Source organism: Lepus europaeus, chromosome 19 (assembly GCF_033115175.1).
Source record: "Lepus europaeus isolate LE1 chromosome 19, mLepTim1.pri, whole genome shotgun sequence".
Taxonomy (NCBI): domain Eukaryota; kingdom Metazoa; phylum Chordata; class Mammalia; order Lagomorpha; family Leporidae; genus Lepus; species Lepus europaeus.
In genome coordinates this window covers 48349109-48375854 of record NC_084845.1, presented here as the reverse complement: position 1 = coordinate 48375854, position 26746 = coordinate 48349109, and the positions used below count along the sequence as shown (strand labels likewise).

Here is a 26746-nt window from a genome sequence, read left to right as displayed (position 1 = left end):
GGCCATAGTAGAGAGCAGGATCAGAAGTGGAACAGCCTGGTCTCAAACCCGCGCCCATATGGGATGCTGGCGCTTCAGGCCAGGGCTTTATCCCTCTGCGCTACAGCGCTGGCCCCGAGATTATCTTAATCTGAGAAGTTTTCTACATTTAGACAAGAGAAATATACAGCAATCCAATAGGAATATTCTAGAATAGTCTGTATTTTTATTATGAACATTTAGTAATATGGAAAGGGACACATTGTGACAAGAGTTAGATAAAAATGTAGGAAATAGAAAAATATACCGTCACACATATAATATATATGAAATATATATGAAATGGGAAAATAAGAAAACTACAATCTCCATTAGTATGGGAATGTTAAACCAACTTGTATACACTCATACAATAAAAATATTTTGCAACTCTAAGAATTAATGAGGTAAACCTATATGTACTGACAAGAAAGATTCTCAAAAACATCCATTGTGAGAAAAAAAGTTCCAGAACAATCCTTATCTCATTATCACATTTGTGATTAAATGTTAACATATATGCACATATACATCTGTGTGCATAGCTATGTGTTGACCTTGGAGTTAGGCACACCAAAATTTCAGCATTAGTAATCTATGAAGAGTGATCTGGAGACAGGAACAGTGCCTATTAAATATTTTCAAACTATCTTCACCTATCTAAGCAAATTCTGAGTCTTTAAAAAGGATAATAAACTATTAGTGAAACAGAAAGACACACATGAAACCTTGACAATGAATCAGAAGAAAAAGTACTAAGATTTTAGCAGTAATGATTTATTTTATTTCTCGTGATTTTATGTATTATCAGTTTTCTTATTTTCCATATATTTCATTTATCTAAACTATTTGCTACATTTACAACAGAGAAGATGAAACCAAGCAATTAAAATATAAATATAGTTGAGCAGTACTTTAGAATTTAGACAACTGACTATATTAATTCTGATTGGTGTTTTATTCATCTGAGTTGAATCTAATAGTACATTAATTTATTTCATCTCCCTAAGTATTTGTGAGCTGCAGAATAATTTATCTTTGACCTTAGAACCTTCAAGCTATTTGTGTATTTAGTCATCTTGTAAGGGAATTTGGGGCATGTGATAAATTGTAGAATACTTTCACTGCCAAGGTTTTCCTCGGTGGATGAAGCTATGTTGTGATTTATATTTTAATATTGTAAGCAAGAATACACCATTCAGCTTACTTTCTAACGTATATTTTTGCAAATTCTTTTTCTATGATTTTAAAACATACTTTTGCAAGTTATCCATAAATGTCTATAAGTTACACTCTTTCTTGGTGTTGCTATCACAGATATATAGCAGTTGAATGTCAAAAGAAAACAAAATTATCTGAGAGGACTTGATGTGTGCGTGTAAACTCTGTGAGTGTGTATGTACTGATTCACATGTTTATTGCTGAATGAACTCTCTGCCCAGAAGTCATTCTTCCATTTTCTCCCTCAGCTATTATAAAAACTGCCCTTCCCAACATGGACAGAGAAGCCAAGGAGGAGTACCTGGTTGTTATCCAAGCCAAAGATATGGGTGGACACTCGGGGGGCCTGTCTGGGACCACAACACTTACAGTGACCCTTACTGATGTTAATGACAATCCTCCAAAGTTTGCACAGAGTAAGTAAATTTCCTGCACTGGGTGAAATTCTAAGAATGATGTTTTCATTTGAATTTGTGTTATAATTTTCAGTGACATTAAGTGCAATCATTGAGTGCTTTTCTGCGTGAGGAATAGCATATATATGTAAAAACCAATAGTCCTGTCATCATGTAAACACTACATTTTACATACTTCAAAAAGTTGAGGAAATTTCTAAATATCAAGTGTACAATAACAGAGTTGGAATCAACTTGAGAGAATGGTGAAAATGAAACTCAGACGTTGCCTCTTTGTTAGTATCATTTGTTGTATCAAAGAAACCAGATCTCTAGTATCCAAGGTGGCAAAGGTAAATATTCAGTGCTCTTGCTGAAAAATGCATACCCGGGGCTGGCGCTGTGGCGCTGTAGGTTAATCCTACGCCTGAGGTGTTAGCATCTCATAAGGGCACCGGTTCCAGTCCCGGCTGCTCCTCTTCCAATCCAGCTCTCTGCTATGACCTGGGAAAGCAGTAGGAAATGGCCCAAATCCTTGGGAAACCCACATGGGAAACCAGGAAGAAGGTCCTGGTTCCTGGCTTCAGATCGGCACAGCGCCAGCCATAGCAGCCATTTGGGGGGTGAACCAACAGAAGGAAGATCTTTCTTTTTCTCTGTTTCTTCCTCTCACTGTCTGTAACTCTACCTCTCAAATAAATAAAAATCTTAAAAAAAAAAAAAAAAAGGAAGATGCACACCTGTCCTGCATCAGTAATCTTTCCCTTATTCTTCCTTGACAAGGTTGCACTCTGCCTTAGAGACCCCAGTGTCTTTCCGGGCAGCCGCCATCAATGAATCAGAGAGATAATCACGGTTTGCCAACTTTCTTATCCCGTAAAAGGGTACTTTTCTTCTCAGAATTTCTCCAAGTGATCTTACATGGAGTGTTGATTTGGCAAGGCCTTGTGGACAGGAGGACTCCTGGACTGAGATGTGAAGGGTGAATAAGATTAGCTGGCAAAAGATGACATCGGTGAAGGGCGAATGAACACTGTAGCTAGAAAACAATGCTCTTAAGTTGTGTGTGTATCATCAGATTTGTCCATTTGTTTATATATTTATTTAGATTCCACATGTCAGTGACATCAGGGAGTATTTTTTTCTCTTTGACTTATTTTATTTACCAGAATGTCCGCCATTTTCAGCTATGTTGTCACAAATGGCAAGAACTCATTCTTTTAAAGGCTCAATAATATTCCACTGCATATATACACAACTCCTTTTTTTTTTTTTTTTTTTTTTTTTGACAGGCAGAGTTAGACAGTGAGACAGAGACAGAGAGAAAGGTCTTCCTTCTGTTGGTTCACTCTCCAAATGGCCACTACGGCTGGCGCGCTGCGCCAATCCGAAGCCAGGAGCCAGGTGCTTCCTCCTGGTCTCCCATGCGGGTGCAGGGCCCAAGCACTTGGGCCATCTTCCACTGCCCTCCCGGGCCACAGCAGAGAGCTGGACTGGAAGAGGAGCAACCGGGACAGAATCCGGCGCCCCGACCGGGACTAGAACCTGGGGTGCCGGCGCTGCAGGTGGAGGATTAGCCAAGTGAGCCGCGGCGCCGGCCCACAACTTCTTTATTAACTCATCTGTCAACAGAAAATTAAGTTGTTTCCAGTTCTTGACTACAGTGAACATGGGAATGTTGGTATCTTTCTGAGGTGGTGATTTTGCATCAAAATGTCATATCATACACCTTAAATCTGTATATATTTAAAAGCCTGGTGGAAACTCTAGAGTTCTGTATGAGAATGGGAATAATTTCACTACAGCTGGAACACAGAAGACCAGGAGGAAAAATTGTGAAAATGAGCTGGAGAGTTAGGTTAGGTAAGAATTACTGTTCTTGGATTTTTAAACCATTTTAAGTACCATTCTCTTTATCCTAAGATCACTGGTAAGCCATTAAAAGAGATTAAATTTATAAACTGAGTTACAGGGTTTGGCCACAAGGAAGTCAGGAAAATTAAAATCTAGCCCTCTTCTAGTATCTTCTATACACTACAGCCAGTTAAAGGGGTATTTGCAATTATTCATGTAAAAGGTTATAATCATGGCAGGAAAGAGTGACAACAGTGGAAAAGAAGGTAGATGAGACAGATATTTAAGAGTTAATGGTGACAAAAGTCTAAGGATAGATGACAACTGTACTATAGGCAGGTAAAGATTAGATGCATGCTGGTATTTTTCGTTGACACAGAAAATGCCATAGGAGGAGAACTGGTCTTTCTTGAAAGAGAGAGGAGGAGAGAAGAGAAAGGGGAAGAGAAAGGAGTAGAACTTGAAAAAGACACACTTGATTCACCTTTGAGAATTTATCTACAGAAATTTCCAAGTAGAAAGATCAGGGGAGATGTATTTTCACTAATAATTTTGGAATTTTAGCATCTGGTCATTCATATATCAGACAACAATACAACTTTTTTCAACTAAATTATTGAAATGGAGAGCACTGTTTCTCCTATCCCTTCTACCAACCTTTTATTTCCCTTTGGTTGCTGTTATACTTAATACTATGATGTGCAACTCTTCTTTCTCATAAATTCATTATTTCAGTTCAACAGTGGCTGATGAGTTTCAAAAGTATTCCCTTTCTTAGTGGTAATAACCATTAACTATGATCATGCTGGTAGAGGTGAAGAGAATAAGCAGCATAGGAATGGGGAAAGGAATGGTCCATTTGGTTCTGTAAGGCTCCTGATGTAAGACTGGTGGCACAGTGAGGCCCCTCACTGGATTATTTACTTATTAAGCATACCTAAAGGTATTCTTAAACCTATTCTCAAGCCTTGAAGGAAATGGAATCATTCCACCAATTATGAGAGAATTGGGAGACGTGCGCTCAGCATGAGGATTTTCAGTGCCTACTTGATGGCAAAGCTGTTTGGAAATGTTTTTGTTTCACAGCCCCATAACTTCATGATTGTAAGAGGTGTTCTTATTTCAACATTAAGTAAAAGGGTGCTAGTGCTAGAAGAAACTTTACTCATCATCTGAACCAATCTTATTATATTGGGTAAAATGAGCCTTGGTTTATCCAAGGGATGCTGTGATTGATTTCAAACTAGAATTAAATAATGTTCTCAAGATTTAATGTTTCCTTTTTTATTTATTTAGAGATTTATTTATTTATTTTGAAAGAATTACAGAGAAAGATGGAGAGAGAGAGATCTTCCATCCTCTGTTTCACTCCCCAAATGGCTGCAACAGCCAAGGCTGAGCCAAAGCAAAGTCAGGATCCAGGAGCTTCTTCCAGGTCTTCCACATGGGTGCAGGGGCCCAGCACTTAGGTCATCTTCTGCTTCTTTACTGGACACATTAACAGGGAGCTGGATCAGATGCAGAGCAGCCGGGACTCAAACTGGTACCCACAAGGGACGCTAGCACTGCAGATGGTGGCTTAACCTACTGTGATACAGTGCCAGCCCCTAGTTTATCGCTTATGAATGGTTATTTTTCATTTGTTGTGATTTCAAGGGGACAAAAACTTCCTGGTTGTCTGAATTTGGGTTCTCTAGAAACTGGCACTGAAGCAAGAACTTTATTTGAGTAGTTTAACTTGGAGATGGTCCCAAGCAACACAGTGGGACAATGCAAGAGAGGAAAAAAGGAGCCTAAAGAGTGTGCATTAGCAAACCAGCTACCATTGGGGATAGCTAGAGACTTATCCCACTGAAGTCCTGACCACTGTAAAGAAAAAAGATGCAACTCATGTTATGCTTCCAGAGAGGGGGAGGAGCTTAGGACTTTATAGACTAACTCCTATGTATCATGAAGGGCTGCTTTTATAAGGGCATTAGTTATCTGGCTGATGTGAAATAGGCAGAATGGGATTTGAAGGCAAGAGAAAACCCTCAGGCAAATAAATGTAGGAACTGGCAGTTAAATGTAGGCTAGAGGTGCACTAAAGTGGTACTGGCCAGGAGTTATGGTTGGGGTAAAACAACTTCCTCTATACCAAGAAAGTGAGTGACACCAACGCAGCTAAAGGAATTTGAATAAAAATGGGACTAATGCCACTAATTAGACATGTTTTACTGTCCCCATAGGAGAATGAATCCACACTGTAATTGTATTTTGCCTAGGGAGTTTTGAAGGTAGGATTTTGGTCTTCAGAGCAATGAGGACTTTAGTAACAAGAGAAGTGTTTCATGTCTCTGAACAGCTTGCTGTAAGGCACAACAGAAGTTTAGTAATTGGATTTTATCAAAAATAGTCTACAAGTCTGTAAATATAAAGGTAGTTCAAAAGTGACTTTCAGTGTGTTACACATTGCATCTTTCTGTGCTGAAATTAGCTTAATATTTTATGTTGGGCAACAATGAATATCCCCACAGGCAGTCAATGTGATTATACACCAAATTGGAAAGAACTTTCACATAGACTCACTGATATTCTGATATAACTGTTCCAACTTACTCGATAAACATATGGTTGAATAAGTTTCATTATCTCAGAATTGTCATGAAGAGAGATCACCACTTCTGGGAACTATTTATCACTGAATCATTGAAAAGACCACATTACAAAAGGGAAAAGGATATTTATGTCTTTTCTATCACTGCATTGGGAGCATCTAGAGCAATGCCCAGAACCAAAGAGGTGCCAAATTAGTATTTGCTTAATGAGTTCATGAATGGCTGGGATTCATGCAATACTCATTGTGTCCCCTCTTTTCTAAGGTTTATATCACTTCTCAGTACCAGAAGATGTGGTTCTTGGCACTGCAATAGGAAGGGTGAAGGCCAATGATCAGGATATTGGGGAAAATGCGCAATCCTCATATGACATTATTGATGGAGATGGAACAGCACTTTTTGAAATCACATCTGATGCACAGGCCCAGGATGGCATTATAAGACTGAGAAAGGTAAGCTAAGAAAGATATTGCTCATCTTAAAAGTACCTCTGAAATTTGAGTTTTGAAATTTGCAGGAGTTGGGCATTCTTTCTGACAAATAGATGGTGAATGTTTAGCTTTTAGCTATTGGACATGATGACCAGAATTCTTGTTCTACCTCCTATCCCTTGGGCCCACTTCACATTTCAGCTAAAGCTCTGGTAAACAATCACAATGATGGTGATAGCCTCTCGTCTCACTTATTTTTCTCTCCAAGTCCATGTCTTAGTATTTCTCCTTAAGCCAAAAAGATTTGCTCAGAACCAGCACAAGGTTCTACAGTGCTGCAAGGAAGCCAGTGCCCTGAGGGCAACCTTCAACCCATGGGGGAGAAAAACTGGTGGGCCATTACTATTATTTGAAAAAATTATTCTGAGGCATATTGTTTAAGGTTCCTAAGGTGATTCAGAGTGGAAATAACCTTCAGTTACCCACAGAGGTGACAAGTTCAGTGGTTCTTACAGTTTCTTTATATAACCATCCCGATCTCTGCATTCCTGCTTCTTTAAATATTTTCCCCAAATACACTGAAATTTCCCAAATCCTTAATAGAGGCTCTGCATTCTGGGAAACGCAAAGACAGGGAGAACATTCACGCCTGGTCATTCTGACTAGTTCAGGCACTTGAAGGACAAGGCCAGCCTTGCTAACAGTGGGTACTTCAAATCATGTGTCCCAAGTCCAAGCTTTTGTCTTGCTTCTGGGTATAAGGCTGCCACTGGAGAAAGGAAGGTTTCGTTAACTTGCATGAATAATATATGACAATTTGAGACTTTTTTGCTGGCAACAAATTGTTTTATGTTTCTCATCATGAAATCCACATTTACAAGAAGTGTGTAGAACACAGTTCATTATTTTATGGGCACACTATGTTTATATTATTTTATGGGCACAGATTTTTACCCTCATCATGAATCTTTGTCATAAAGTACATCAAACTAATTTTTAAATAAATCTGCTTGTTCATGAATAAGAAGGTTGATGGCGGGTCACACCGTTAGAGCCAATGACCATTCCCTTTGCCTTAATGCTTAATCAGCATTACATTGGTATGATGCAGCTGACTATGTGATTCTATCATGTTGTGTTGGGATCTACTGCAGTGGCCTTGTTCTTAAAATACTCTACTAGAGAGGCATTAACAATGGGGAACTGGAGTTTTCTGGATACATTCTTTATAAAAATAATTTAAAAATCAATTTTGAGAAGATGGCTGCACTTATTTTAACTCTCTGTTGAAGAACACTATCTTTGTATCAGGATCCTAGCTTGAATTTAGAATTAAGAATTGCCAAGTATTTAAAAATTCATGCTGGAAATAGAGTACAATACAATTATACTTGAGTCAATTATTGAATAACCCAGAGCCACATTTTCCTTGAGTAATGATTCCTAATGTTATTTTTATTGTTATATTAGTTGCTATCCTTTGTTGCCATAAGGTGCTTTTATAACCTGAGACAGTTAGCTGTTTGCTATATTTTATTCACTGTTATTCATGAACTTCAATGCATATACTATGCATCTTGACACCAAGAAATATATGTATTTATTCTAGAATATAATGTATAATGGACCCTCTGTTTTGTCTGTGAAAGTATGAAAGACACTAGAGTATATTTTGGTACATTGTCATTGTGTTATTAAACAGACCAAGTCTCAGATCCTCTTTGTAGGGAGAATGTTCTGCTCTTATTTATTGCCAAAGCAAACCATGGAGAAGGTTCATGGAGTGCCTACTTCTCCATTCATGCACAGAACAACCCCATCAACCTTCTTCAGATGAGGGATTATGATCTTTATCTCTAGAACAATCCTGGGGAGAAGTATTACAGAGTTATCAGAGACTGGGGGGAGGGGGTGAAGAGGGAAGATACTGAGCATAGAACACAGACTGAAGGAATAAGTTAGTGCTCTATTGCACTTAGTGTTAGCCACAATAATAACAAATCGTGTATTTTAAAATTGATAAAAGTCTAAATTTTAAACATTCTCATCCCCCCTACATATAAATAAGTTGATATGGTGAAAGAAATGTTAATTAGCTTGATTGACTCTTTCTACAATGTGCACATAGATTAAAATACCATGTTATTAGCCAAAAACTTATACAGTTATTACTTGTCAATAGAAAAATAAAAATAAACAGAAATAATCTGTTATGTTTGTGAAGATTTTTAGTTATTAGAGTAGGGGTGATAGGACAATTGTGAATATGCTGATTTTTCAATCATCTATCCATGGGGACATGTGTCTAGTAATTCCAGAATAGATGGGGAAGTGTGTGTCTACCTTATTAGTAGAAAATATCACAAAACAAATTAAATACAATCTCATTTAGATCTGAATTCAGATATAAAAATCAGCACACGATATTGAAATAAGAATATATATTTTAAGCTTTCACAGGAAACCTGAGTTTACTGATGCCAGTTTGTGTTCCAGCTTTTTATCATCTTACAATCTGCATTGCAGATTTAAAATTCTCTTTCTTATGAGAAATTGTGATGCAGACATAAAGTAGTTCTTTGAATCTTGACAGACTTGCATTTTTGAAATCTGAAGTGTTATGAGTTGCCAAGAATTGGACTATAAGCATTCTGATGCAGATGGGTTTCTGGTTTATTTAAGGCGACTCTGCTCTTTTTTATAGCTCTATTTACCTCGGTCATTAAACAGTGTCTCTTGGACATTCAAGGAATGACATATTAATATATCATAAATATTGTCAGTAATGGTGCAATGAGGTAATTTCCAATTGTTTGCAAGTGGTAGATGAAGGCACAGCCAGACCTAGCAATTTATCTATGCTGCCCTCACTTTTTCTTCTTCTAAAATAAATACAAGTGAATATATATCTTCACATATGTATTTTTATATGCCTTCCTGCTTCCTATCATAGTACTCATAATAGAGACCATCTAAGGATACCCTAAAAAAAAAAAACAAAACTTATTTTTAGCCACCTGATCAGTAGGGTAGCAATGCTTTGGAAGTGAAAAAAGAAAACACTCTTTGTTGGGATTAGTGCTAAATTATGCTTTATAATGTTTCCTTGGACTAAACAATGATGATTTCTAGTTCTTTACATTTCACACACTGTTGCAGAAATGATAAAATATTCCTCCCAGATAGAGATTGTGTTCAATGCTGCCTTATCTCCTACTGGCAGAGGACTGATTAACTGGCTGATTAGTATGCAGGTCATGCCTTCACTAGTAAAATTTTATTATGACTCTGAAGTGAAATTTTGATGGCACAATTCATGACTGTGAATATTTTGTGAATTCCAAGTGAAACGAGCAAAACAAAACAAAACAATAGGAGATTAGATTCACTGAGCTTGTATAATAAACAGATATCAATAAATGCCTGTAAAAATTACAGGTTGAATCTGGAGGAATGGAGAGATAGCCCATTAAGTCTCACAAATGAGCTTAAATGCACATAACTTGCATCCATCAGCATTACACGCATTTGTTCTTGCTGCTGTGGTCATTAGTGAAAAACATTAATCTTTGTCATTTCCTTACAGCCTCTGGACTTTGAGACCAAAAAATCCTATACACTGAAGGTAGAGGCAGCCAATGTCCATATCGACCCACGGTTCAGTGGCAGGGGGCCCTTTAAAGACACGGCAACAGTAAAAATCGTCGTTGAGGATGCTGATGAACCCCCTGTCTTCTCTTCACCGACTTACCTCCTTGAAGTTCATGAAAATGCTGCTTTAAACTCCGTAATTGGGCAGGTGACTGCCCGTGACCCTGACATCACCTCCAGTCCTATAAGGTATTTCTATTTTTAAAGAAACCCTGGCTACCTTAAATGACAAGTGTATCAGTGCAAAATGCAGTTATGTGTACATTCTGTGTGGCTGACATGGGGACTATACTCACAAGACCATGGGATTTTAATCGTCATATTTCCATGTGTATATGAGTATGCCCTGTGTGTATTTATGTGTGAAACCATGTGCACGTTATGCATATGTGCCTACTAAGAGCTACATTCAGTGCCTAGAACCGGGAACATCATGATGAGTAAAGCTATTCCAGCTCTCTGAAAACTTTATGGAAATGCAAAATTTTAAGTGTTTTGCAGCATATTTGAGTGAATCTTTTGCATCTTAATTTTTTGTCTTTTTTTTTTAGCATTGAGAAAGTACTGCTAGTTTGTCTTCTGTCTTTTCTTAACAGTTACACTGGATTATAAACTAGAATTTGGAGGCATGAGACCACTGTGTCAATGCATTTAGAAGTTTCTTTCTTATTTCTGTGTTTGCTGTTTGTCTTTGAAATCATTTCCTTATCACTTCATGAGCATTTCAGATAGGTCAACATATCTGTTTTAGTGTCTTTAAGGCAAAAATCTTTCTCTGTTGTTTCAAACATACCTTTTGTTTATACTTTCCCTGCTCAGAATATTTTCCAGGTTGAAAATAATCCTTTGTTAAAATGTTTCTGCCTTTTTTTTTTTTTTTTTTTAACAAATGAAGCTAAATCCTGTGTTTTTCCCCATTGAACTCTGCATCTTTTGTCTTTTGCCAATCATTCAAATGACAGTATAGGTGCTGAAGCTAAATAGCTTTCTTCGGAAAACACACTGGAATTGTATAATTTGTGTACTAGTCTCCAAGGGTGAAGTGTTGGCTAATGATGTGTTTACATGTGAATTTCAAATATTATCCTAGAAATATTAGAGTTGGAGGGAGGGAGGAATAGTAGGAGGGAGGGGCAGAGAGAAAAAGAGAGAAAGAAATAGAATTTTAAAGAATTCTCCAGTTAGTCTATGAGTTACATGTAAGTTCATACCCAACCCTTTCAATTTCCAAGTCATAGATATCTAGGGGCACAAAATCCTCTGATTATTTTATTCAGAGAAATTCTTGACAAATGAGTTTTCTGGAAGCTTTATTTGCTCACTTTTTTTTTTTTAATGCTTTAAATTCTCATTACTCACAAGGGTGCTGAAACAACGAGTTTAAGAGCAAAACCCTGAAGAACAGTACGTGGCCCAAATAATTTGAGTTTAGACAGAAAAGAATTCTTTTAAAATCTAGCAAAGTTCTTTTTAATGCAACTTATTTTTAAATTTAGGAAAATAAATAACAGTGTATCTCATAAGGGTACCAAAAAGCAAAAGAAAAAGAAAACAGCTTCTTACAGAACAGTCCAACCTGGAAGAAGATAAAACTCCAACCAAAGGGTTTGAGGAATGGTATGTTGGCTATCCTCAGCTCTAAATGAATTTGACAAATTAGACTAATAGTATGCCCCTCATTTGGCTAAGAGGAATTTGCTAGGAGGAATTCCATTTTGTTAAGGGGTCTAGTGTTCAGAGTAGGGGAAATATAAAAAAAAAAATCAGAATTATGCTGGAATGCCGATGTAAACAGGAGTGATGATATTTGTTGAATGAATTAATCAGCCCCATGTTTGTGAACCTCCATTTGCTATGAAAAGAGCCCAGAAAGGAGCACTTGCACACTTTCTTTAAGTCTCCAAGAGTGAGATAGAATGTGAAGGGTAAAAACAAGGTTGGTTAAGCTAATAGACCAGTCACAGGACAAACTTTGGTTAGACATGGTTTCCACTCTTGCCAACAAGAAGCACATATAGGCTCAAGGGTTTCCCAAACCAAGGGCCTTAAGAGAAAGCAGAGGTTAAGATACTGGGGCAATCACATATAAACTCCACACATGGAATCTATGGTAACAGAGGAATAGGCTTGTTGTGCAACATTTTTTTTTGCTGTTGTTGTTTATGTATTTTTTTATTTTTTTATCAGCTGAATAAATTATTTGAGGGACTTTTCATAACAGTGAAAGTGACCTCAAATTGGCAGAGCTTAGTTTAAATCCGGGTAGCTCTCCATGTTTTTGCATGTTGTATAATCTATCCATTTTACTGATATAGAAATGGGGAGTTACTGGTAAGAATCCATTTCCAGTTTATCAAATGCTGGTTCTCATTGTAGTTGACTGTTATTATTGTTGCTGTTTTTGTGAGGAAACTAGAGAGGCTGCTCAGCAACACCTGTCCGTCTTAGAAGCATTTCATTTGCAGGCACTCAAAGCAGATTTGAGACTGTGTTACCAGGAAGAGATGGGCAGATAAAGTACTGCTGGATGACATAGGCCTGTCTGTGCTTCTGATAGATGTCAGGCAAGTCTAGTTCCTTGGCACCTATGGTCCCACCCAAAAAAGGGATGAATACTCTTTCAAAGCATTTGCAACTGGCTTTCATGTGTCATTCAGAAGGCGGGCCCCACACAGTCTGACTGGAGGTGGATTGGCTCCACAGCATAAGAAAGTGAAATCACCAACTGCACCTTTTAGCTTCTATCCTGCATTTCTGCAGGCCCCCACCTTCACCCCTCACAGTTGAATTAGCGAGCACAGCTTTCCTTTTTTTATGCACAATTGGTTAATTTGAGTAGAAAATTAAATTGCCCAACTAGCCAGAGCAGTGCATAGTTCCTTAGGATTCCAGCAGCCAGATTTAGATCCACTTAACCTTTGTAAACAGAACTGCAGGCCATGGATATTCAGGGAATTACTGGGTAACAAATAGCTTTGCATTAATTTTTTCTCTTTAGGACTGCTGTATTTTATATCTTGACAAGAACATATTCATCTTATAGGATCGTATTTACTTTGCCATCCGGAAAGAAATAGATATTTATCACAGCATCTGCCATGTTAAAATCTACAGTCATTAGCTGGTTGGTCAACTCCCCATCAGACTCAACTTCTTTTTAGAGCATACTGTCAAACCAGAAATATCCTATGTTTTTAAAGCCTTCTCTCTTTCTCTTTCTCTCTCTCTCTCTCTCTCTTTCTCTTTCTCTCTGTGTGTGTGTGTGTGTATAAATTGTCTCATTTTATATGTGTGTAAATGTGTGTATTTATAATATATATATATATATATATAAAATATGTGTATGTGTATGAAATTTCTGGCTATTTCCTTCTTCCAGGCTATTTCTTCTTCCATGGTCAGTGGCATAGAATAAGGTTCATGTTCTTACCCCCTCCCTTTCCAGAACAGTAATCAGGTCTTTGCTACCTTCTGCAATACTACATGTCTCTCTGTAAGACAGTGAAGTTGTACAAATTATGAGAAGATGATTGTCTTTGAATTTAGGCTGACTGGTTCAAATCAGATTATTACTACTTCCTGGTAAGACAGCCAGTCTCTGACATTCCCTGAATACTGTTTCCTCCTCTGTATGAGATAGTATCATATTGTCCCATATGGGATAATATCATGTCACTTGTGGTGTCACTGAGATGATTAAATGAAGTTCTTCAATGAAATACGTATTAGCTGTTAGCATTACCAGTTAATAAAAGGGAAGCCACCAGGCATTTCATATGTTAAATACCAACTAAAAATATAGTAACTTATTTTAGCAAATACTTTTCTGCTAAAGGTAGCTGATAGTGTGGAGATGAGTCTGTTTTTTAACAGTTGTGTGCTACATAGTCCAATTAACCTCATTTAGTGTAATTTTCCCATGCTACAGCTATGAATATTCTTAGTGGTGAGTGTTTAATAGGTGTCAGGAATGTGCTTAATGTGCTCATTTCAATCTCTAGTACACCTGTGAGACAATATGGACACTCATTATCCCCATTCATCAGATAAAAAAAACTGAGGACAAAAGTCTAATTTGCTCAGTTTTACTGAAATACTTGGACTAGTAAAAGAGTATTCACCTGGGTTTTGCTGACAATCTAATGCCTGTTCTCTATCGCTTTTTCACAATGCCCTTCTTTTCCTGTGAATCTCTGTAAGTGCAAATATACCTACATACTTCAGTGTGACTTAGCAGGATCAGATTTAATTGAAACATACTCATTCTCTAATGACCTCATCAATTCATTTCACTTTATTCTCACAAAGGACAGCAAGAAATAGTCAGTATGATCTTAGTTTTATGGAGAAGGAAGTTGAGGCTCAAAAAAAGGTGAGTTGCTGGTACATGGGGTAGATGCAGAGCCAGGGTTTAAGCCCAAATTTCTTATCATTGACCACTGTGTCAGTGCATACTCTGCTACATTATGCAAACTTGAATGAAGAGGAGGACTAAGCTAATATTTACTGGGCCCCTACTTTGTGGCAGGCACTCTGAAATTATATTATATGTAGTAAATTATTTATATTTATTTAAGGCAAACTTAAGGCAAATTTAAGGCAAAATTCCCTGGCACATGTGTTTAAGTAAGTCAGTGCTTTCAAGTAAATGTGTTATGGCCCATTTTGTCCTCTCAATAAATGTATTTCAAGTGTGTGTTGAGTGTCACCTTGCCTTGGAGATGATATGCCATTGTTTCAAAGGTAGTCACCTCCTGTTTCTTTTCAGAACATTCACCTTAGACTACTTGAGTGGGCATGATGGCCTTTCAGCAGGCAGACTAGGGACTTGACCCATGATTATAGCAGCCACAGTGCCCTGTTGTCTTAATTCCTCTCTTGAATGTAAGTGCCCACTCAGAACTAGAGCATTGCAATTGTTTTCCCCTATGCGTACTCTGGCGTTTTTATCATGTGCCTGTTAGTTACCATGCTGGCTGCTAATGAGCTTTTCTCCTGAAAACACTCATGATATCTAATGATGCTAAGGAGAAACACTTCAGACTGCAGAGAAGTTGGTATTAAATTGGAGAACAGACTGTATGATTAATTCTTGCCTCATTCTTGCAATAACTCCCTTTTTTTGGAAAATACCCAAGTCTTGATGTGTATTTGTGGGAATTCTACTTAATATTAAGTCTACTCTCTTATTAGAATTTTTAGGCATGCAATGCAGTTTTTTTTTTTTTTAATTTATTTGACATGTAGAGTTATAGACATTGAGAGAAAGAGACAGAGAGAAAGGTCTTCCTTCCATTGGTTCACTCCCCAAGTGGCTGCAACGGCTGGAACTGCACCGAGCCGAAGCCAGGAGTCAGGTGCTTCCTCCAAGTCTCCCAGGCGGGTGCAGGGGCCCAAGCACTTGGACCATCCTCTACTGCCTTCCTGGGCCACAGCAGAGAGCTGGACTGGAAGAGGAACAGCCGGGACTAGAACCTGGCACCCATATGGGATGCTGACGCCGCAGGTGGAGGATTAACCAAGTGAGCCAAGGTGCTGGCCCCTGCAATGCAGTTTTGCCAACTATAGGCACAATGTTGTATAGAACCTCTAGAACTCTTCCACTTTATATAACTAAAATCTATGCCTGCGGATTACCAACTACTTATCTCCCCCTTCCTCTGGGACCTAGCAATCACCATTTTCTTCTCTGAGTCTTTGAGTTTGACTACTTTATATACTTCATGGTATAAGTGGAATCATGCAGTGTGTTTCCTTTTGTGATCAGCTTATTTCACTTGGCATAACATCCTGAAGATTTCTTCATGTTCTCTCCTATTTCAGGATTTTCTTCTTTTTAAAAATTGACTATTACTGTTTTGTATCTCCAAGTACATGAGGATACTTCAAAAAGTTAATAAAAATGGAATTAAAAGATGAGTTTGGGGGCTGGTGTTGTGGCTCAGCAGATTAAGCTGCTGTGTGTGATGCTGGCATGCCGTATGAGCACTTGATTGAATCCATGCTGCTCCACTTCTGATGCAGCTTTCTGTCACTGTGCCTGGGAAAGCAGTGAAGGATAGCACAAATACCTCTGCTTGTACCTCTGCCATCCATGTGAAAGACCCAGATGGAGTTTGAGGCATGAAACATGAGGCTTCAGCCTGGCCCAGCCCCAGCTGTTACAGCCATTTGGGGAGTGAACTGGTCGTTGGAAGATTCTCTCTCTCTCTCTCTCCCTCTCTCTCTCAGCCCAGCCTTTCAAATAAATAAATAAATCTTAAGAATAGATAATATTATTTGTTATAAAATTTGAAATTCAATGTATTTTTTCATAATACATGTTTTCCAAGAATTTTGAAATACCTCTTATATCCCATAAAAAAAAAACAATAAAAGGACAGTTAAATTGCTTTCACTTTGCTTTCACTTTTTTATGACTTTGTAAATAGTGCTGCAATGATCATGGTAGTGCCTAGTGTCTTTTCAGAATTCTGATTTCCATTCTTTTGTATAAATACCCAGAAGAGGACTTGCTAGATCATATGATAGCTCTGTTTTTAATTTTTAAACAACTTCTGTGCTGTTTTCCTTAGAATCTGAACTATTTTTCATTCCCACATACATTGTATAAGGGTCAAATAGAATGACCTAGTATTTTTAAACAACTAAAACTTAGTTTATTTAATTCATGCTCTGTCTTCAGATGAAAGACTGGTTCAACTCAAAAGCACTATTTAAAAAAAGAAACTCACCATGCCTGCTAATTCAGCTGAGAACAGTGAATTCATTACTCACATGTTCACATACCCATTCATTCTTTCATTCATTCACCCCTATATTCATTTACACATTTTAATTATTTATTTAGGTACCCACCTAATACTAATGGGTTGCACTGTTTTCTAGGACATTTCTGTAAAGACACCAAGTTTCTGTTATTATCAACCATACTTTTCAGTAATGAGGCCAGTGAATATGCATTGAAGGTGCAAGCCTGTCACAGTTGTCCATGTGGACTTCACTACATACTGTCTAAAATGATAAATAAAAGCAGATTGTAGAGTTTTAGGGTCATATAGAGGAAAAGATTGGTTTCTGAATGAAATTTGAATAGTAGCAATCATGGATATCCAATGACGTTAAAGTGGTAATATTTTGCCATGTAGAGAATCTGGTATTAGTTTGTTGAGTAGGTGGAGAGGATATTATATTTTCTCAAATTTTTAATTTTGTTCCTGTGTCTCATTCCCCTGTCTCTCACTCCCCCCCACCTCCAACACCTTCTCTACTTTGGGGCTAAAAAGACTTCTTTTTTCTTCTTGGAGGAATAATAAATAATGTGTGATACAGGGGCCATCAAATTCTGGGACTAGCAGAACTCAGATAATATTATTTATTAAAGCAGTTAGAGCAACCAGTGGAGCAATTAGAGGCAAAAAGCTGCAAACTTGTAGATGGAATTTTTGATACTCCAAGTGCATTGGAGAAAATGTTAAAATGGTTTCTTTAGGCATAATAACAAAAGCTAGAATGAAATTAAGCAGTGAGAAAGGAACAGTTGGAGTTCAGTGAAATATAATAACTGATTCATAACTAAGGGGCTTATTTCATTATGTGTGGCTCTAAATAGCATCTTCACTTGCAGTTGCCTCAAAATTGTATCTTCCTATAAATTTTCCATAAGAGGCTGCAAACCAATGTTTAGTGAAACATTTTTTTATAATACAAAACTATATTTCTGCCTGTTAAACTTGAAAAATAGATGTATACTGCCTCTCTCCAAGGGTGGTATTTCCCCAACGGTGCTCTAAGGAATGCCACTGGGACTAAAAATACTGGGGCCACATCAATGTGACTTAACTGTCCTTGTTTAGGGTCTCTTAAGCGAGTTCATTTGCTAAGGTTCATGACACTGTCTGAGAAGGAGAGAGTGTGAGTAGTACATTTGATTTTTGAACCTTGTTTGGCTCTGCAGGGTACCTGGAGCGCCCAGGGAGCCATGCTGATGTAAGGAAGGGAATGTAAGCCCCCATTTTAACCTGTACTCTAGATTTAATACATTAGGCATTGCAAATATCATGAACCTTGTTCCCAATACATTGTATTTGAAATTTTTCTCTCTCTTCTTTTCCAATAGCCTATTAAAGAAAAAAAAAAATCAGAGTCAGGTTTTTAGACCAAATCTGGTATGCCACCTTTTTTTAAATAAAGTTTTGTTGAAACACAGACCACCTGAATTATTTTATGTTCTATAACTGCTGAAGTGAGTAATTTTGACAGAAATAGTACATTCTGCAAAACCTAAAATATTTACAAAAAAGTTTGTCAAACCTTATGCTAGATTGTTAGGTATTTAGATTCCTAGCAATAATTTCAAGTGTTTCACATTATTTTCAAATTTTGCTGTATCTCAAAAACTTCCTAAAGGTAAGAGTCTTAAAATAAATGCTTAAAATTTTAGCAAAGAAATTCTTTTTTATTTCTATATACATACATTTAATTTTTAATAAGCACATAGATTTGTACATGTTTATGGAGTGTCATGTGATGTTTTGATGCATGTATGCATTTTGTTAAGTCCAATCACGATCAATATGTCTATCTCCTCAAGTTCTCAACATTTCTTTATGGTGTCAACATTCAAAATGCCTTACATTAATCTTATCTATAATTCTTTGTGTGAACATACACTGCATGCAGGGGTAATTGGCATTCCCCAAGTTTCCTTAAAGCCCTGGGAACCTTAGTATCCTTGGGGCCCATGAGAGCACACGATCACATTGAGTGTTATCTGGAGAAAAGACTTCCTTGATGTAGCCTGCAGGTAAATCCATTTGACTGCCGTGCATATTCTGAAGGGCATCCTGAGAAATGCTGTGATGCTTATCTCCTTGGAAAGGGAAATTCATTGGTTTCTTTCATGAATTTATTATAAAATCATGTTTCTCTGCCTGCCCTTTTTTTCTCCAGACGTAAGCAATGACTCTCATACAAGATTTTTGGAATTGGGACTAATGACACCTTAGCTAAACCTTAGTCTTCGCATTTCAGTGTCTTGACACATTCTCTGATTTCATTGACATTTCTCCATCTAAAAGCATAAGGTGGCATAAAGCAGAATTGCACTTAGAACAGACTTGCTCTAGTATGTTCAATAAACTCTAACGCATGTAAGGATACTTCAAAAATTTATGGGAAAATGGAATAAAATATATGTTTATTTTAGTGCAAAATGTACTGAAAATCATGCGTAGGTCTTTATAACATGCATTTTCCATGAACTTAAGTATGACAGTAGGTATTCATATACTTCAGTGTGACAGTAGGTATTCACCAAGGAATACTGACAATATTATGGAGGTGTTTATTCATCTATATTTAGGGTTTTAGTACCATGCTCTCACATACAAGTGTATCTCATTTGTACTTTATTAAATCCACTTCTTGAATTACATATTTTTTTCTTCTCATTAGCGAGATATCTCACAGGTTGTACTCTTTAGAAGTAGATGGAGTTTGAGGTACAAGATATTTGTTGGGCATCAGTGTCTATGAAAGAAGAGAGGTAGGACCAGGAGAAATCCATCAGTAACTCACTCTTAGCACTACCTTGGTCCAGACTGAGGGGTCTCTCTGGAAGGAGTACTGCTATTAGAGGAATCCTGCCTCATGAGAAAATGTGGAGCTGTAAATATAGATGGCCCCAGAGAGGGATCTCCCTGTAAGTCAGGGCTATCCCAGGAAGTGAATACCTGGAGGCTGTCTGCTGACCAAATCCTCACAACTCCAGCATCCTTCTTTGAAGGCTGATCCACAAAGCACAGCTCTATGTCCACCATGGATATGCGCCCTGAATCTCTTCAGCAGAGAAGTGATGTAAATAAATCCATACTGCAGCTGTCTAGGTCACAGATCCATATGTTGACACCACACGTATAAGCCCACAAAGAAATATATATGTGTAACACATTTCAAGGTGTGAACACAAAACTTACAAATCAAGTTGGATGAAATGTGATCATTGTGGTGTGGCAAACCTGGCATTCAGGTTAAAATAACAATTGAACTGTATTTATTAATAAAATATTTTAAAACAAGTGATCTAGTGGCACAAAGAGAGAAAATAAAATGACACTGTTGATCTGGGACTTAAAAGCAGCCTTTCTTTTAATTTTAAATTTTTTTTTCTGATTGATGAGGTCTCTGTCCCCTCCAGGGAACAAAACTTAATATGATACTTACGCTTTGAGAGAAAAAGTGATGTTTATGTAGGCTGAGAAGTGATATCAAACATTATTATACTCATAGGCAAAATAAATCCTGTATTTTGCATCATTACAAAGGGATATTGGTGTCCTTATCTGATGTTCAAATATTTGTTGGAGCTATTTCAACCAAGCATTTATTTTTCCTTATATTTCTACATTACAATTTGACACAATGTGTAATAAAACCTTGCTTTTGATAAAGGACAACCAGATTTGATGTAATTTTGCAAAGAAAAATGTAATATTACATGTTTTTTTAAAAGAGCAGGTTAAAAAGCAAGAAATTCCATTTCTGTCCATCTCTCAAATGTTTATTACAGGGTCAGCATTGTGGCCTAACAGGTAAAGCCACCACCTGCAATGCTGGTATCCCATATGGGCACTGGTTCATGCCCTAGCTGCTCTACTTCCAATCCAGCTCCCTGATAATATCCTGGGAAAAGCAGTAGAAGATGGCCCAATTGTTTGGGCCCCTACCACCCACATGGGAAACCTAGTAGAGGCTCCTGGCTTCAGCCTGGTCAAGCCCTAGCAATTGTGGCCATCTAGGGAATGAACCAGTGGAGGATATCTATCTATCTTCTATCTATCTCCCCCACCCCTGTAACTTTGACTTTCAAATAAATACATTAAAATTAAAAAAAAAAAAAACATTTATTACTCTAGCCCATGTGTTAAGTTTGCTTACTTGGGGAATGGGATAGCTCTGCTTGATGCCTTTCAAGTAGGCCTAAAGGCTGCAATTCCAGTTTGGGATGATGAAGTTGGCATGGTAAATTTTCATTTACCATGAAGGTATGCAGCTTTATGGTAGATGAGAATAAGATCTATGAAGTCTTTGAGAAGAGTCAAAATCATGAAAGATGCATTTACTTGGTGCAAGTGACAGGAAGTGACCCTTCCAAAGTGAAAGATCTGCAATTGGATGGAATAGATGTGGAAGGGGAGCAGGATGCAGATGGCGAAGGAGGTGGTCTCCTCGTTGGAAAAAGAGAAGCATATGATCTTGGACTTGCGTTTGTTTAAATGTATAAAATCAGGCTAGATCATGGGTATGGGCACTATGTTTAGGGATGAGTATTTTTGGTGTAAGATACTTTTGTCCAGTAGAAAGAATGACCTTAAAAATAACACTGGGATAGTGTACGTACATTACTAATATTGTATATTAGGCAGATAATCAAGCCATTTCAAAATAAACATGTCTCCATCCTTTAAGAGTTAGCATTACATCTTTTTCACCAAGTAATTCTCATCATTTACCATATGTCTTTAGCATTTGCTAACTGAGCATGAATATCCAATTAAATATTAAAATTTATGCAAGTTTATTACATTTTTCAAAAATCATGTCTTTTATGGATTCAAAAGGCTCTTTTACTATTTCAAGGGTGTGCATGTTTTCAATAAAAACATTTTTTTACATTGTGAAAGATTTTAACCAAGACTGGACAAACTTGTTTAATCAAATACCATGATCCAAATTGCTATCCAACATTTAGTAAGAGTATATTATGTGCCAGATACTATGGTCTGGATACTATCCTGGCTATCTCACTAACTTTTTATTTTTTTAGATTTACTAATTTTTTTGAAAGTCAGAGTTATAGAGAAAGAGAGATCTTCCATCCACTGGTTCATTCCCCAGCTGGCTGCAGCAGCCAGGGCTGGGCCAGACTGAAGACAGAAGCCAGAAACTTCTTCAAGGATTCCCACGTGGGTAGCAGGGCCCCAAGCACATGGACCATCTTCTGATGCTTTTCCTAGGTCATTAGCAGGGAGCTGAATTGGAAGTAAAGCAGCCAGGACCAAAACTGGTGTCCGTATTGGATGCTGGCATTCCAGGTGACAGCTTTACCTGATTTGCCACACGCTGGCCCCTTATTAACTTTATGACTGGGAAAATCCATATTATCTTCACTTTATAACCATGGACATTGATTGTCATGACAATATATATGAGCTTCTTCACTACTTTATAGAGAAGATTAGACTTGAAATTAATGTACAGGGATTAGCAGAGAGTTTGAGAATTATGAAAGATGATAAATGTGTTAAATGTATTACTAAATGTTAATACTGGCTGTGGTTCTGTGGTCACAACCTGCTGCATAGTAGGGTGCTTTTTCTATCTCATGTTACCTCTGTTCTTTTGTTGATGTAGCATTATCAACCTTGACTCTTTTTCATATGTAGAGAAGCCATCAATAACATGATGGATCGCTCTAAAAAGATGTCATTTAAGGATGATTCTGGGTACACTAATCCTAGATTGTCTCTTGTATCCTTGGGTCAATGTCAACCAAAGGACATTCATGAAAGTGGGTTGGGGTCCAGGTGTCCTCAGAGTGAACAGTGAAGATCGAGGCCATCATGACTGTCTAGTATTAAACAGTTTGTATTTACAATGCTTAATCTCCCATTTTAGAAAGGCATAGCCCAGAAATAAATTTCACGTAGACACTGATGGTTCCAAATTCAGTAAATTTCTATAAAGATTTAATTTTCCTTCATTAATACTTACATGAATATTTCTGTTCCATTTGGTATATTTCAATGATTACATAGAAATGCCTAACAGGAAACATAATAGGATATTTTTCTGATTTGAAAAGAAATATATGTTAAAAGAGGAGATTATGAGACTATTTCTTCAAGACTCCGCCATCTATTTTAACTCCCACACCCAAATAATCACCATGGCCTATTTATTTTGGTTGTAAGTTCAAATACCATCATTTATAATTTTAATAGTTATAAAAACCTTATTTTCCCATCTTCTATCTACTTTGATTTCCCCATAGGTGCCAAGATGATTGCTAACTCAGTTCAGATCTGTGATGGACAGTATGGTACCCACGTAGCATTCTTTGGATTTATATTGAATTAACATTTCAATTCTTCAGTTATACTAGCTGGATTGAAAAGGTTAAATATTCACATGTAGCTGTTATAACCAATAGTTCCCGCATTGGATAACACAGACATATTTCTGCTACCACAGAAAGTTCTATGGAATCCAGCTGTGGTTTAGATCCTATCATTTCTTTGCTATATATTAATATTTTAAAGTGGCTCCCCATTTCCTGTAGGAAAAAATAATTTTTTAAAGCATGGTTTCCAAGATCCTTTGTTATTTGCTCTGTAATAATCTTTCCCCATTTTTTCTCTTAAACTTCAATCATACTATCCCTTGTTAAAATCTTTAAACACACTACATATTCCTAACTCAGACTTTTCATGTTTGCTTTCATTTAATATGGGTAGTTTTTGTAATATATTATGTATCTCAGCCCTCTTCATTTTTTTTATGCTTTCATCACTGTTAGCTCTGAAAAGGATTATTTATTTTCATTATGTTCTCTCACATATAGACTCAGTTTCATGAGGGCAAGGTATGTCATCTTGGCACCTAGACCAATATCATGCACACAGGAGATAATCAATAAAGAAAAATGAATGAATGAAGGAGGGGAGCAAATAGAATGGAAAGATGGGAAGGGAAATCATAGGGTATTCACCTCTCCAAGCTTAGTGTGTTTTTGTAGTTTCCTATGTTAGCCCAAACCCTGATGTTTTCTACGTCAGTTTCTCTCTGCTGAGGATGATTTGCCTATGTAATCTTTCTGGGAGACTTCTATACCCTGTTGGTGTTTCAGAACAGATGCTATCTCCCCCTGGTACCATCTCTGACCAAGAGCTCTCCCCAACACACACACACACACACACACAGAGTTCCCAGACAGATTTGGAAATCCTCTCCCACTGCATTTGAAGCATTATTCCATTACAAAGCTAGCCATTTTTCATTCTAAGCAATGAAAATGTCACGGCAGCGTGTCTGAGAGGCTTTATTCAAATATTTAGTATCACTCTTGGCCATCAGAGTCAATCACTAAGATTTTGTTGAAATTAAATAAAATATAAAAATTTAAAGTTAATCTCTTCTCAGGCTATAAAAGTACATTCCATTTTTATATGTTTGCTATCAGATCATCATGTTTAGAATTCTCAGTTATGCATGATTATTTTCCTGAGTCTGGGAAAAATATGTTCCAATTTCTCCAAAGGTATTATGTAAATTTTGGAGAATTGATCATGTGTCAAACTTTAGGATTCATTATGGAGCAATTTTTTTGTTGCTCCAATGCTACACAAAATTACATGAAAGTATGGCTTTATAAATGTTATTTTCCCAATGTGAATGTGGAACAAACTATAAAAATCACACGCTGAGGAAATCAGACCACCAATGAGTTGACATAGGTTTGGAATCTGAGATTTATATATTGAACACTAAATAAAGTAAAAAGTACCCAAGAATGATTGTGTGAGTGAATCTCTTTCACAATTCGGTGAAATCAAGCAGAAATTCAACAAAATTATGGCTATCTCCATGTGGAACCCAAATACTAGAATCTTTCAAATACATTTGCTGTAGCTATTGTTGTTTAAAATTACCTAAATGTCAGAGTCTCTTCTACAAATAATGATAAACATTCACTCTGATATCACCTAATAAGGTATGAGGACAATTACAAAACATTAGCTCGAGGCTGGCTAGCGGGTAAAGCTGCTGCCTGCAGTGCCGGCATCCTATATGGGCCCCGGTTTGAGTCTCGGCTACTCCACTTCTGATCCGGCTCCCTGCAGTGGCCTGGGAAAGCAGTGGAAGATGGCCCAAGTCCTTGGGCCGCTGCACACATGTGGGAGACCCTGGGGAAGCTCCTGGCTCCTGGCTTCGGATTGGCTTAGCTCTGGCCATTGTGGCCAATTGGAGAGTGAACCAGCTGATGGAAGACCTCTTTCTCTGCCTCTCCTTCTCTGTGTAACTTTAACTTTCAAATAAATAAATAAATCTTGAAAAAGCACAATATATTAGCTCATTATAGCTACACATTAAACTTTTAAGATAGGCAATCTTATTTTCATTTTTATATGAAGTGATTGAAATTCAGATATATTAATTGGTTTAGCAGAGAAGTTAGGAACAGAAGATTTATTCTCTGAAAAAATATTAGATGTTTCACAAAGCTGTGTCTATTGTAGTAGAATGAATACAGCTCTGAATAACTTTTTTAACCTGTTATTTATTTATCCCATTATTATGTTAATCAGTGTGGCTGCCTGTGTGCACTCCAGACTTAACCTGCAGTTTGCCTTTGTGGCCCTGGAGTCACAGGGAATGAAAACAGAAGATTCTCTGACCTTAGAAACGTGGTTCTAAAAATCATGAAAATCTTCATGATATTGTCATAGGCTGATGTTCTATATTGCAAACAAGAAAAAGTAATTGCACAGAGAGTGGGGGCTCTGTGTGAATATATAGTCCTGGGGATGATCTGGAGGAAGGGGTAGAGAACAATATGCATATATTTGCCAGAAAAATTTTAATATAAATGCACACAAACACACATAGAGGAGGTGGGATTGAAATATATATGTAGGCCGGCACCGCAGCTCAATAGTCTAATCTTCCACCTGCGGTGCTGGCACACAGGGTTCTAGTCCCAGTTGGGGCGCCTGATTCTGTCCCGGTTGCCCCTTTTCCAGTCCAGCTCTCTGCTGTGGCCTGGGAGTGCAGTGGAGGATGGCTCAAGTGCTTGGGCACTGCACCTGCATGGGAGACCAGGAGAAGCACCTGGCTCCTGGTTTCAGATCAGTGCGGTGCGCCGGCCTCAGCGCGCCGGCCTCAGTGGCCATTGTAGGGTGAACCAACAGAAAAGGAAGGAAGACCTTTCTCTCTGTCTCTCTCTCACTGTCCGCTCTTCCTCTCAAAAAAAAAAAAAAAAACAAAAAAAAACACCAACAAATATATATGTAGTTGGACTATATTATTGGAAGAAATGTATCACTCGGTTAAAAGTTGTTTGATATCATGTAGCAAAATGATGCTATCTCTCAATATAATTTGATTTAGTTGGCCATTTCAAACTATTCTCAGCCACTGCACCACTGTATTTTCTTAAATTTATTTCTGATCTCTTGTAAACTATTCAGAATTAAATAAACTGGTGATACGGACTTGTGTCTGTGATCAGAGAATAGTGTATTAAATTATCATCTTTGAACAATAGGCTGAGCAATGAAGTAAGAAATTTCTTGCACTTTCATCCTTAATTCCACTATATGAAATGATGAATTACTGAACATTTATTTTAAGAAACAGTCCTGTAGGTTAGAAGAAATGCAGAAGTGAAGCCAATCAGTATTTGTTGGACTAAAAGTGAAAACATTTAAATTGCTTCTGCAAATGCTAGTTATCATGGATGATATAGTTTCTGATGCTTATCTATGGCATTTGAAAGGCACTCTCTATTTCCAAGAGA

The 26746-nt window shown here is 37.4% G+C and overlaps 1 protein-coding gene across 2 annotated transcripts in view; it reads left to right on the top strand.

Moving 5' to 3' along the window:
• Positions 1-26746, top strand: part of CDH8 (cadherin 8) — a 393065-nt gene that overhangs the window by 216942 nt on the left and 149377 nt on the right. For both annotated transcript variants that reach the window (XM_062176392.1, XM_062176391.1), the window contains exons 4-6: positions 1488-1655; positions 6350-6537; positions 10103-10356. In XM_062176392.1, the coding sequence (XP_062032376.1) occupies positions 1488-1655; positions 6350-6537; positions 10103-10356 (610 nt within the window). The remainder of the gene's footprint in view (positions 1-1487; positions 1656-6349; positions 6538-10102; positions 10357-26746) is intronic.